Source organism: Chlorocebus sabaeus, chromosome 1 (genome assembly GCF_047675955.1).
Source record: "Chlorocebus sabaeus isolate Y175 chromosome 1, mChlSab1.0.hap1, whole genome shotgun sequence".
Taxonomy (NCBI): Eukaryota; Metazoa; Chordata; class Mammalia; order Primates; family Cercopithecidae; genus Chlorocebus; species Chlorocebus sabaeus.
In genome coordinates, this window is record NC_132904.1 from 69,153,873 (window position 1) to 69,165,990 (window position 12,118).

Genomic DNA, 12,118 nt, shown 5'->3' on the forward strand with positions numbered 1-12,118 from the left:
AGAGTTGAAAGAGTAACAAAGAGGCCTCAGAATGACTTGTGTGGAGGGCAGATACACAGGAACGCAGGGAGGTGGCAGGGTGATGGGGAGGCAGGGAGAGCTGGGGAGGCAGACGGGCAGGGGGAGGAGGGCATGCCACAGTCACAAAGGGAGGAGGGCGTCCCAGGCTGACAAGTGGTGGGAGGCACCGTCCGGCTCATCTCTTTGGTCTCAGCGTTTGGAAGTGGGTAGTGGTGGGAGGACAGGGTGGAGGAGGAGGAGCAGGAGGGAGAGAGAGCAATTTTCCTAGAGAGCTCTGTGTGGGTGGGTGTTCATCCACGTGCCGTGTGTGTGTGTGTGTTCATCCACGTGCCATGTGTGTGTGTGCGCGCAGCATGCACTCACAGATCTGGAGAAGCAGGCTGAGGTGTGCAGACACGTGTGTGCAGGCCCGAGTGTGTGTGTGGCATGTGTGTGCCTGTGCCACTGTGTCTCCAGGGTGATAAATGCAGCAGTAGGAGCTGTAACCAGGGCAGAGAAAGTATGGAAATTTCCATAGGCTGGAAGTGGTATGGGAGAAGGGACATGCTATGGCTGGGCCAACCCTGGCTGACCAGGGAAATCCCTGACTAGGTGTGGTGACCTGGGCACATACACATACCGTAAGTAGGCACAGAGGGAAGGAAGAGCAACCCAGAAGAGCTTCCTGAAGGAGGTGTCATACTGGAGGAAGGGCTGGGAGGTTCAGGCCACTGCACTTATGTGAGAGACGGCCCCCAGAGCAGGGTCAGGGTCACTTAGGTCACAGAGCTGGCTAAGAGAATAGGAACCGTTCCTTGTTCTGATGGGGGATGATCCCAAGGAACCCACTGGACTGGGATGTGGTCATATCTCATATCTCAGAGGCAGGGGCATGGGGGACAGGCCCTAGGGTGCTATGGGGCACTGTGCCCCAGCCACAGCAGGCCGCTCACTGCAGGGTCACATCCCCTTGTCTTGTGCTCAGACCACTTCCTCTCCTCCACCTGCGGAGAACTGCCTCTCCTTCCAGACTCACCTCCTCCAATCTTTCCTGATAATATCCCCCACCAGGTCTCCACCTTCCTCCACACCACTCACTCATCTGCTCCCCCTTGGTGTTCAGTAAAGCTCTGCATACAGTCGGTGTTCAATAAGTGCTTGTTGAGTGCAAATATATTGGGACTAGAATATGCCATGATATCTTCTCAGACATTTGGGAAGGGGATTAGCAGTGCTAGACATTTCACACTTACTAGTTCATTTAATTCCCCAAACCACTAGCGGGTAGCTACTATCAATACCCACAAAGTACAGATGACAACATTGAGGATCAGAGACCTAAGTAATTCAGGCAAAGTCACACAGCTTGTGAACAGGACCACTGGCACCCACATGCGTGCTTTCCAAGACAGCGGGCCATGGGCAGGTGGCTTGGAGGCCACCAGAGCGTGGGGCCAGGAAAGAAGTCCCAGCTCCCGCCCTTCCCCGCCCCACTGATTTCCTTCTCCAGAGGCCCCAGGACTCCTCAGAACTCTGCAGGGTAGGAAGGTTGTGCTGGAAGGAGGCAGGAGAGAGGCAGACATCCCACCCCACCTCCTTGCCCCTCTCCCCTCTGCCCTTGGCCTCCCCTCCACCTGCAATGCCTTTACCATCCAGGCTCTGACATGCCTCGGTCTTCTCTCGCCAGGCACCCTGTATTCCCCAGGGGCTAGGCCTGGATTTGGGTTGGTCCTTGAAGCCCTGTCCTCCTCCCCCAGTATTTCAGTATTTTAACCTCTACTCCAACCATATCTGGCAAGGCCTCAGGTCTTCGAGGCTGGCTCAGGAGCACCTCCTTGTCCAGGAAACCCCTCCCTTTCCAAGAGCTACTCCTGGCCCCACTGCAGGTCCAGGTCTGGGGTCTTCAACTCATCCCTAGCAACCCGACCTCAAATAATATGTGAATGAGCAAACCATCCAGGGTCCCAATAGGCCCCATTTTTAGGAATCCTTGTGGCAAGGACGAGCAGAGTCTCCTGCCCCTAACCCCATCCAGCACTATTGTCACAGGCATATTTCATTCTGGTTGAGGCCCTGAGGCTCCTGTTGGGATGTCACCCCTACCCCCTACCAGAGGGAAAGCACTTTAAGCCATCACTAACTCCTGGCAGTTCAGACCCCCTGCCTCAGGCCATTTGTAAGAGGAGGAAAAGGTTAGAATCAGGTGGGGAGTCAAAGAGGGAGACCCCACCAAAGTAGGGCAGTGGGAATGGACCTCAGGCCTGCTTCACGAGCATGGTGTGACCTTGGGAAAGTTGCCTCCCTTCTCTGGTCCTAGCTCGCCCTTGCCAAGAGCAGACAGTGCAGGAGGCACAGGGGCCGATTCATAGCAGGTACTTGGTAGAAGGCTGTTCCCACCTCTTCCTGGTTCCCAGAGCCCAGGACTCCAAAGCACATTCCTGTATGGTGCTGCCTTTCAGAATGTCACCAGCCTGACGGTCTAAAACAGAACTGGGTCCCACTTCACACCCCAGCAGAGAAAGACCTGTTCCAGGAGCACCATCAGGGCGTCCTCCAGACCCTGCTTTGATTCCAGCAATGATGAGTGGTCCGTGGCTGCCACCTTGTGGCCCAGCGCAGGACTGCAGCCAGTGCCCTGAGCTGGGGCAGTGGCCGTAGCAGAGCAGGGGGTGCCTCCAGTCTCACCCACTCGGGTGGGCCTCAGGGCCGGCTGGGCAGTGCAAGGTCAGATCCAGGAGCAGATTCCGGCCCCCGAGCACTTGGATAAGGGGGTCCACTAGCCCTATCCTGGCTGGAGGCAGAAGGGTCAGACATTCGACCTGTGGATCTGGCCAGAGCAACCTGTGGATCTGGGAGACTCAAGGGGCTTGGCCCCAGCCTGTGAAACAGGTCAGCAGGACTCAGGGAACCGGTTCCAGTCTCCTGCCATACACCTCCAATTCCTGAGACAGCGAGAGGGAACCTGAAGTCCAGCTCCCCAAGTCTTCCGCTGGACCCCAGGCTCCCCAGAGCTGGATGTCTGAGTCGGAGGTCACATGGCCCATCCCGACCCACTCTGCCCAGCCCCACTGGCTGAGGCTAAGGACTGGAAGTCAGCCTGTCCGCCCGCTGAGCCCCCGAAGAGTGGGTGGTAATGAGGCTCTAGGGAGAGGCAGGAATGTGGTGTCTGGCACCTCCCCAGGGAGTCCCAAACCCATCTCTGAGCAGTTCATTATCTCCCCTGCAGGCCAGGGCCTAGTCTTAGAGGAGATAGCCAGGCAGTGCCCAGCAAGGGCAGCCCCATAGTGCATGACAGGCCCCACCTCTGGAGGGGTAGGCACTGGGGCCACAGGTGACCCGAAGGTGCTTCTTCCTAATTTGCTCAGGATCCTGTGGCTCTGACCTTGCGTCTCCAGCAGGGGACTGCTGCAAGGGTACCAGGCCTGAGTCACTGACATACTACACCCAGGCCCCAGCTGGGACTGCAGCAGGACAGGGGCTCATGTCCAGCCAGAGTCAGTGCTGGACAGGAAAGGACCGGCATTTCCAGCCTGACTGCACAATAGTACAATAGGGAAGGCATGGAGACAGGCCAGGGCTCTGCTTGGGGAAGTGGGTCATCTGAATAACTCAGGGCCTGGAGAAAGCAAGGCCTAGGTTCTCAGCTTCAGGCACTAGGCACTCACCCCTGGGCTTCCCGACCTCCTGTCCCACCTACCCCATGACGCCCAATCGCTTTAACCAATCACAGGTCTCAGCACCATAGGGTAAAATATACAGATATGTTTATGTTATCAAAAAACCCCAAATGGGGGAAGGGGCATCAGGTAGTCTGGACCCCCCAGTCAGCCCATACTGGAAGGGAGGCTGAAGTCCCCAAAGCGCAGCTCTCAGCCCTGTAGAAGCTCAGCCAAAAGCTCCCTCCCCCTGAGCTGAGTGCTCCTCTAGAGCACCCGATTTCTGCTGTTCTGGAGTTTGCTGGGGGTAGCAGGGGGCTCCTTTCCGGCGGAGGCCCCAGGGCCTCATGCCCCTGAAAGGGTGGTGGTCCTCCCAAGTTCCTGACTTATGCCCATCTCTCCAGCACCACAGGGACAGTGAACCTGGCGGGGGTGAGCAGGTTGGGCCAAGAGGTCTGAACACCTGAACAGAGTTGGGAGAGGTTCCCGCCCAGGCTGACCCTGCTGCCTCCCACCCCTGCCAGGGAACCCCATGCTGCAGTCAGGATGGAGGATGTGGGGTGTGGGGTGCAGTTTCCCAAGCACCCCCTACTGGCTCACACCAGGCCTTGGAGCATAAGGGGTGTCTGAACAGGCTTCCAGCGGTGGAATCCTAGAGCCAAGGATGGGCTCCTGTGCTCAAACATTTCGCAGGAGCTGCAGGAGGGGAACAGGCCCACAGATATTTTGTGAAGGCCCAGAGGGGTCAGCGCCCCGCTGAAGCTGCTGCAGCCACCCTCCACTGCCAGTGGGGAGCACTCCAGTCAGCCAGGCTCCCAGCTCCCAGGGCCAGGCAGAGGGGAGTCCCAGCTCCCAGGGCCAGGCAGAGGGGACTCCCAGCTCCCAGGGCCAGGCAGAGGGGACTCCCAGCTCCCAGGGCCAGGCAGAAGGGAGTCCCAGCTCCCAGGGCCAGGCAGAGGAGACTCCCAGCTCCCAGGGCCAGGCAGAAGGGGCTCCTTTGAATGGTGTGAACCAAAGGGGCCTATGAGGGCCCCCACTGAGGCTGGACGGAGGAGGCCAGAGGGCAATAGGGGAGGGCAATCAGGGCAATCATCTACTGTGGAGTAGAAGGCAGGCACCCAGCCAGGCCCCCAGTCCCCTGCCCAAAGGCATGCAGAGCCACTCACAGAGAGAGGGTCCGTGGTGAAGGCAGCCACACTCCGGCGCATTTCATTTTCACTACCTCGAAGGGGGATCAGTGACACGCTGCCCAGCCGGACCTCAGGCACCGCCCGGGACACGCGTGAGGGTTCTGAGGGCCACACCAGGCCGTCGTGCTGGGGAGCAGAGAGAGGAAGGGGCTGGGCTCAGCTTCAGCTCACCCAGACATTCAGCCTCAGATCTGCCCACCCTTCCCAGAAATGCCTCCAGCTGTGATCTGAGACGACGCCCTCAGCTTTGATCCCAGCCGATATGAGAAGCAGCTGTGGGGAGAACATGACTGCATCTCTGGCAAAACACGGCCAGTTCTGTTAGTCAACTCCAATCTCCAGATCCACAAACCCCTCCAAGAACCAAGAAAACATTTCTCTTAGAGGAACATGTCTGTGCCCCATCTTAGGAACCAGGAACTACAGAATCCACCGTTTCCCTTTAGGCTTTGCTTACCACGAAACTCAGGGCTAAAAGAACAGAGCTCCAAGAAAGAACTCAGCCCAGCACCCTGGTCATTTTGTCTCTCTTTTCCCTAAATACTTATGAGCTCTCACTTTAAAAACTCTTTGTCTTAACTCATCTGTTTTAAGTCTAACCCAGCCTCTGGCCCTGCTCTGGCTCAGGAGTCATCCCCACCATGTCCCTGCCTGGGCTACCACAGCCACTGCCTCACTGGCCTGCTCACCTCTGGGCTCTACCCTCCGTCCCTCTTTCTGACGCTGCACCCAGAGTGAGCCCTCGAAGACTCAAGCCTGCACCACACTCTGCCCAAATGCCACCCCCACCCCCCGCCAGTGGTTCCCCACTGACCTCTGTGTCGAGTTAAGTTTCCCTGGCATGGCCTACAAGGCTCTTTGAGATTCTGCTTCTCACTCCCTTTCCTGTGTTAACTTCCAGGACTCCTGGCTTCTCCCCTCACATTCCACTTTAACAATCTGTGCTTCTCTTGCATATCTCTGGACCTTTGCCTAAACCATTCCCTCTGCCTAGAAGCCATTCCCCTCATTGCTTGAATTCTCCCACATTTCCTAAAACTCAGATCCCCTAGGCTCTCCACTGCCACCACAGCACTGATCACACTGGGCTATAACTGGCCACTTCTGGGTCTGTTTTCCTGTTCACATGAGGGGTGCCCCAAGGGCAGGGTCTGTGTCCTGTCTGTCCCTAGCATCCCTGGCTTGGAGCTAGACTAACAGTAGGTGCTAGGAAGGGTTTATTGAATAAACTAGCAAATCAATTAAAAGCAACTCAAAATCTCCTTGAATCAAGGGGTGGGCTGAATAGCACAGAAGCCAATGTCCCCATTCTCCATAATGGAAGCCTCCAGGGACCCACCCCACACCCCACACTCTGCACCTGGTACCTGCACGAACAGGAAGGTAGCAAACCACTCCCGAAGCTCCATCTGTGTGTCACAGCAGAGGTACCTGCAGGGTGGGACACGGACCTGCATGATGCCAAAGGCCTGACTGAGCAGGGAACACCGTGTCTGCCTCCCCAGCCCAGGGTCTGCTAGTGGACACAGATCTGGGCAGTGATGAGGGACCCAATCAAGGGCGATGTGCCACCAACTTTCCTCAGCCTGGGGTCTCAGGATGAGGTGCTCACTCACCACTGCTGTTTCTCATGTTTCTCTGTTTCATGCACCACTGTGAAGCCCCAGCTGCAGAGGAAGAGGGGAGAGAGCGGGGTGTTTGACAGGCCATAGAGGCTCAACGCCCCGGTTCCCAGGACAGAACCCAGAAGCCACGGCCAGAGCGAGTTCAGAGCCTTCTCACAAGAGTGACACGTCCTGGCCTCTTCCTCTCTCAGCCCCCACCAGCCTTCCAGGCCCTTGACACCCCTAAGCCCCAGCCCTACCCTCAGAATCTGTGATTCAGTAGGAATGGGGTGACAGCTGAGAATTTGTGTTTCTTTTTTCTTTTCTTTTCTTATTTTTTTTTTTTGTTTTGTTTTGAGATAGGGTCTCATTCTGTTGCCCAGGCTGGAGTGCAGTGTCGTGACCACGGATCACTGCAGACTCAAACTCCCAGGCTCAAGTGATCCTCCCACCAAAGCCTCCTGAGTAGCGCGCCACCAAACCCAGTTAATTTTTGTATTCTTTTTGCAGAGACAGGGTCTCGCCATGTTGCCCAGGCTGGTTTCGAACTCCTGGGTTCAAGCAATCAGCCTGACTCGGCTTCCCCAAGTACTGAGATTACAGATACGAGCCATTGCACTTGGCCGAGAATTTGTGTTGAAAGTGTGTCCAGGTGATGCTGCTGGTCTGGGGACCACACCATCAGAGCCCCTGTACTGACCTCTGTCAAATTAAAAACCCCAGCTATGCCTCCCCCATCAGTTCTGAGCCCCTACAGGCCCCAGCAGCAGGCCTATCTGCCCAGTCCCAGCTTACCAGGTGGGTGGCCTGAGTTTCTTCTTCACTCCCAGGTAGACTTTGAGACTCTTGACGGGCCACTCCTTCTCAGGCCGGTGACTCTGGGGTAGGGCGAGGAGAAGAGGGCACTTTAGTCTGCAGAAAGGGCACTGGGGCTGCTCTCCTGACTGGGCACCTCCCTCTTCCCACTCCCCAGCCCTCTTTGCATCCCAGCACAGAGCACCTCCTCCAAGAAGCCTTCCTTATAAAGCCCTCCCTGTTCACAATCCAGCCCAACCAACCTCCCAGCCCTAGGCCCCCAAGGCCTGTCTCCCTGCAGCAGTATCAGACAGTCAACCCTCAGTCTCTGAGGCAGCCGTCCCAACTGGGACATCTGTAACAGCAAATCCCAGCACCACCCTGATGCCCTGCAAACTGGAGGACGTGAAGCATCAGCCTGAATCAGATTGTATGTGGAGGGAGAACTGCACATCCTCCCCCAGCACCAAGCTGGAACAAGCAGGTGTGATCAGAGAGCCTCGGTTGGCTGCTCGTGTCTATGTTCATCTCAGATTATTCATTTCTCAGCCCTCCCTGCCCCACGGAGGCTCCAGGGTTGACCGTGTGAACAGAAGGCTTGAGGGACCAGCAGTTACTAGCTCTTTGGTTCCACAAGAAGGCTAATGACTCAAGCTTAAGCAGAACAGCTATTCAATAGACCACAGGAAGAACTTCCCAATGGTCTAGGTCAGGAAGCGAGAGACCAATGTACTGGGGAGGGGCACCAGATTGCCAAAATGTTCACCTCTGGCCCCCACCTCTGCATATGGGTCTGGGCTTGGAAGGAGCAGGCTGGCTCGGAGGCAGAGGGATGGGGGCAATGACCCCCAAGGAAGGTCAAGCTAATGAGGCTTCCTCCTGCTCTGTGAGCCACGTGCTTGAAGCCCTACCCCTACCAAGCACCCCTGGAGCCCACAGGGGCACCAGGGTGAATGGCACGGGAGGGGGATTCACTTACAACCAAAACTGGGGGTCAAAGACTGAGCTACCTCCCCCCTGTTCCCCACCATTGCTGCCAGCCACCTCCAGGCATGGCTCCTCAGCAGGGGCCAGAGAAGGGACAACCAGGGGAGAGGGAAGTTTTGGGAACTGGTGGACTTCCTGTGATATCACAAAAGGATGGGTTGCCTAGGGACTGGAGGAGACCTCTGTGCTCTCACAGGGATGTGGCTTAGGAGGGCCTTAGTAAGGACTTTTCACTCTGCTTTCACCCCGATACCTGCTGATTGGAAAGCCTCATGTCTTCTACAGACAGCACCTAACCTGATTATGGGCATAGTGCCCAGGAGGGCCTGGTACCAACTGCAGGCATGGGACAATCAGGGTCACAGAAAGGGAGGAAATTAGGCAAGCGGAAGGAAATCAGGCTTCGGACATGGAAGAAACAAGATGTGGGGGAATACAAGGAAGAAACCTGTATGCACATACAGAAGAAGCAAGGCTGGGAGCACTAGCAATCGGCCTGCAAACTGGAAGACAGCTGATGGCAGAAATGGAAAGACTTGAGACAGAGGCTGTAAAAAAGATTCGGCTGCAGGCACAGTAAACACAAGGCTCTGGGCATGAGGGAGGAAGGATGTGGGGGAAACTGGACTCCAGGTACAGGAGGAATTGGGCTGAGGGGATGGAAAACAGGCTGTGGGTTTGGAAGAAGTCAGGCTGTGGGTGGGAGGGGAACAGAACTAGAAGCAAGCAGTCAAGTGAGTCGAGGGTGAACACGACAGGCCCAGTCAGGTGCAGAGACAACTGCAGGAATCAAGGTATTCAAACCAGGCTGTGGCTCCAAGAATGAAAACACAACCCTCAGGCCTCCGATTCCCTGGGGTCTGATGTGCATGGCACATGTGTGATGTAAGGGTGGCTGAGACAGGAAGTCTGCAAAAGGGGGTCTTGGGAGGGAAGGATGTCAGTCAATGCAATCTCCTTTTGAGAATGAATCCCCCAAGTTGGAGTGCAGTGGTGCAATCTCAGCTTACTGCAACCCTACCTCATGCGATCAAGCCATTCTCCCACTTCAGCCTCCTGAGTAGCTGGGACTGCAGGCATGTACCACCATGTCCAGCTAATTTTTATAGAGACAGGGTTTCACCATGTTGTCCAGGCTGGTCTCAAACTCCTGGACTCAAGCAATCCTCCCACCTCGGCCTCTCAAAGTGCTGAGATTACAGGCATGAGCCACTGCACCTGGCCCAAGGACTTCATTTCTAATCGGACAGCTCATGTTTCCAGTATCTCCAAGGCACAGGGCCATGGGCAGACAACAAAGTTTACTCTTGATGCTTAACGATCTCTGCTGGAACCAAGATCTTTCTAGCATGTGCCTTTTCCAGGTGCCTCAGGGTTTTTAATAAGAGGAGACCCCCAGGATAAGGCACAAGTGGCTACGTATCCTGCTGAATCACCTGAGATTGTTCCAATTTCAAATATTATGTCCTACTGCTGCATAAACCAACAAATGCCAGAATTGATAACCCCGTGGTAACCAGCCCACATCTGCTCAGAGCTTCTGCCAGGCCAGAGGTGTTGGCTGTCACTGGGGTGTGGAGAGCACCACCTACTCTGTGCTGAGCACTCCTCCCTGCTGAGTCCTCAAGTCCGAGACTTCCAGGAATATAAGCTTGTGTTTCCACACTAAGAAACCTGGGTGCCAGTCTACACGAGTCCCAGTCTACACTTACAGATGGCCTTGGGCAAGTCACACAAAGCCTGTTTTCTCACCTGGAAGTGGGGACAGCCCTCTTCCTCAGAGAACAGTAGTAAGGATTCCATGTCTCAGTATGTGAGGGGCCAGCACTAAGTCTGGTTCCTTACGGAACATTAGATCTCATCCCTTTTTCGAGCTCTTCTGCCTCCTTCCTTCCATGCCCAGGGATCCACAGCTGCCTTTCCAGGTGCCTCAGCCACCCTCCCTCCCTTCTGCCCACGGCAAGGGTTCTAAGCACTCCTAGAGGTAGGGGGCCAGGGAGATAGCATCCCAGAACCAAGGGGGATTGACGACGGGTGGAGAGGCTCAGAAGTGAGGATGTGATCACAGAAGAGGGCAAAGGACAGAAGAGACGGCGTTTCCCACAGGGTTAGCAGGAGCCCGGGATGCGTTAGAAGAGGCACAAAATGCAAAGAGAAGGAGATGAGGTCCTGTTCTATCGGCTCTGCTCCTGCCATGGCAGCCAAGCCTATTCAGACAACCTCAGGAAATGCAAGGGGCAGGAAGAGGCTGAAGACACTGGGGGTGCGGTGGCGGGTAGCTGTGGGAGCTCAGGCTAGACCACCAGGCTTAGAACCATGTCTCTGCTGCCCATCTTGCAGGGCAGCAGTCCCCAATCTTTTTGGTGCCAGGGACCAGTTTTGCAGACAATAATTTTTCCATGGGTGGAGGGATGGTTTTGGGATGAAACTGTAAAACCTCAGATCTTCAGACATTAGATTCTCATAAGAAACACACAACCTAGATCCCTTGCTTGCACAGTTCACAGTAGGGTTCACACTCTTAGGAGAATCTAATGCCGCTGCTGACCTAACAGGAGGCAGAGCTCAGGCAGTAATGTTCACTCGCCCGATGCTCACCTCCTGTTGCATGGCCCTGTTCCTAACAGCTGGGAATCCCTGCTGCAGGGGCATCTATGCTCTGTGGCCCCCAAGGCATAGCTGGGACCCACAGGGGCATCATGAGATGCAGATTCTCAGCAGAACCTGAGCAAGGACCTTCTCTCAGACAGAAGTATCCCCCTAGGAATAGGGTAGCCCCAAGGGCAGAGGGGATGAGCCCTCTCTCCTAGGACTGTGCAGAGTGGAAACAGCCAGCCAGGGAGGCCTCAGAGAGACTCCTACCCCAGGTGGGGGATATCCCACAAGCCTCTCTCATCCCACCCTGGCATGTCAGGATAAGGGCAGTAGTAAGAATGTTCTGACAGTCCTGGAACACTGTCCAGGGTTAGAAATAAGGAGGCTGCAAGGATGACAGGAGAAGAAGATCAGAGCTCTAATTCAAACCTAGGTGCCATCATTACTGGATCTTTAACTTCCACACAGAGTCCTTTGGAAAATTCTAGAGCATTGCACTGATAGGGAACCCTATCTTGGGGAAAGGACCCTGGGACAGGATTAGGGATAAAGGGGAGGAGCTTAGGCCCAGGATAGGGGCTAGTGCCGACCGGCAAGCGGGCAGGGAACCATGCCTGTAGATGGCCAGGAGCCCTGGCTGTGTCCCCATGCTCCTACCCAGCTCATTTGGCCCCCAGGTGGTGTAAGGCAGCTGGCAGTCAGCCCACAGCTACTCACGGTCTCAGGGGCCCCGCTCCACGGCCTCTGGCTCTGTTTGATAGAGGATCAGGGTTATGGAAGAAGTCCCAGGTCTAGAGCCAGGACAGCATGTGCAGTGATGTGTGGGGTTGGGGTGTGTGTGTGGCATGTATGTGCAGAAGGTGGAGGGTGCCAAGTGGAGTCTGGGTTGGGAGAACACCTGCATGTGGACAAAATGAGTGAGGAGGGTGGCTCGGGAGGTGTATGATGTACGATGTGACAAGGCATGCATGGGCCACAACTTGGGGCTGTCATCAAGTAACAGGTTCCTGTGGGTGCAGTGATAAGGCACCAGGCACAGTAAGACAGAGCATGGGCATGGAGTGGTGTGATGGCATCCGGGTGCCAGGGCCTAGTGGGGCTACAGGGCACAGTAGAGTGGACATCCAAGGCCACAGCAGGAGGGGCCTTGAGAGTCTACAGTTCTCCCCCACTGCTGTGCTATCCTGAGAGCCTGCAACAGGAATATTTCTACTTGCAGACCAAGGGGAATCTCTGAGCACATTCAGGGGTGCAGGTGCACCACCTGAGGCCGAACCCAGTGGGGCCACTT

The 12,118-nt window shown here is 55.8% G+C and overlaps 1 protein-coding gene across 6 annotated transcripts in view; it reads right to left on the reverse strand.

The window, feature by feature from the left end:
• Positions 1 to 3,747: 3,747 nt before the first annotated feature.
• The window catches only part of ARAP1 (ArfGAP with RhoGAP domain, ankyrin repeat and PH domain 1), a 67,962-nt gene continuing 59,591 nt past the window's right edge, over positions 3,748 to 12,118 (reverse strand). For 3 of the 6 annotated variants that reach the window (XM_008020032.3, XM_073019167.1, XM_008020041.3), the window contains 6 exons: positions 11,545 to 11,577; positions 7,246 to 7,328; positions 6,463 to 6,513; positions 6,214 to 6,277; positions 4,823 to 4,972; positions 3,748 to 4,352 (listed from right to left, as the gene is read on the reverse strand). In XM_008020032.3, the coding sequence (XP_008018223.2) occupies positions 4,335 to 4,352; positions 4,823 to 4,972; positions 6,214 to 6,277; positions 6,463 to 6,513; positions 7,246 to 7,328; positions 11,545 to 11,577 (399 nt within the window). In that variant the 3' untranslated portion in view covers positions 3,748 to 4,334. The remainder of the gene's footprint in view (positions 4,353 to 4,822; positions 4,973 to 6,213; positions 6,278 to 6,462; positions 6,514 to 7,245; positions 7,329 to 11,544; positions 11,578 to 12,118) is intronic. The other 3 variants (XM_008020039.3, XM_008020036.3, XM_008020042.3) reach the window with 1 other exon arrangement.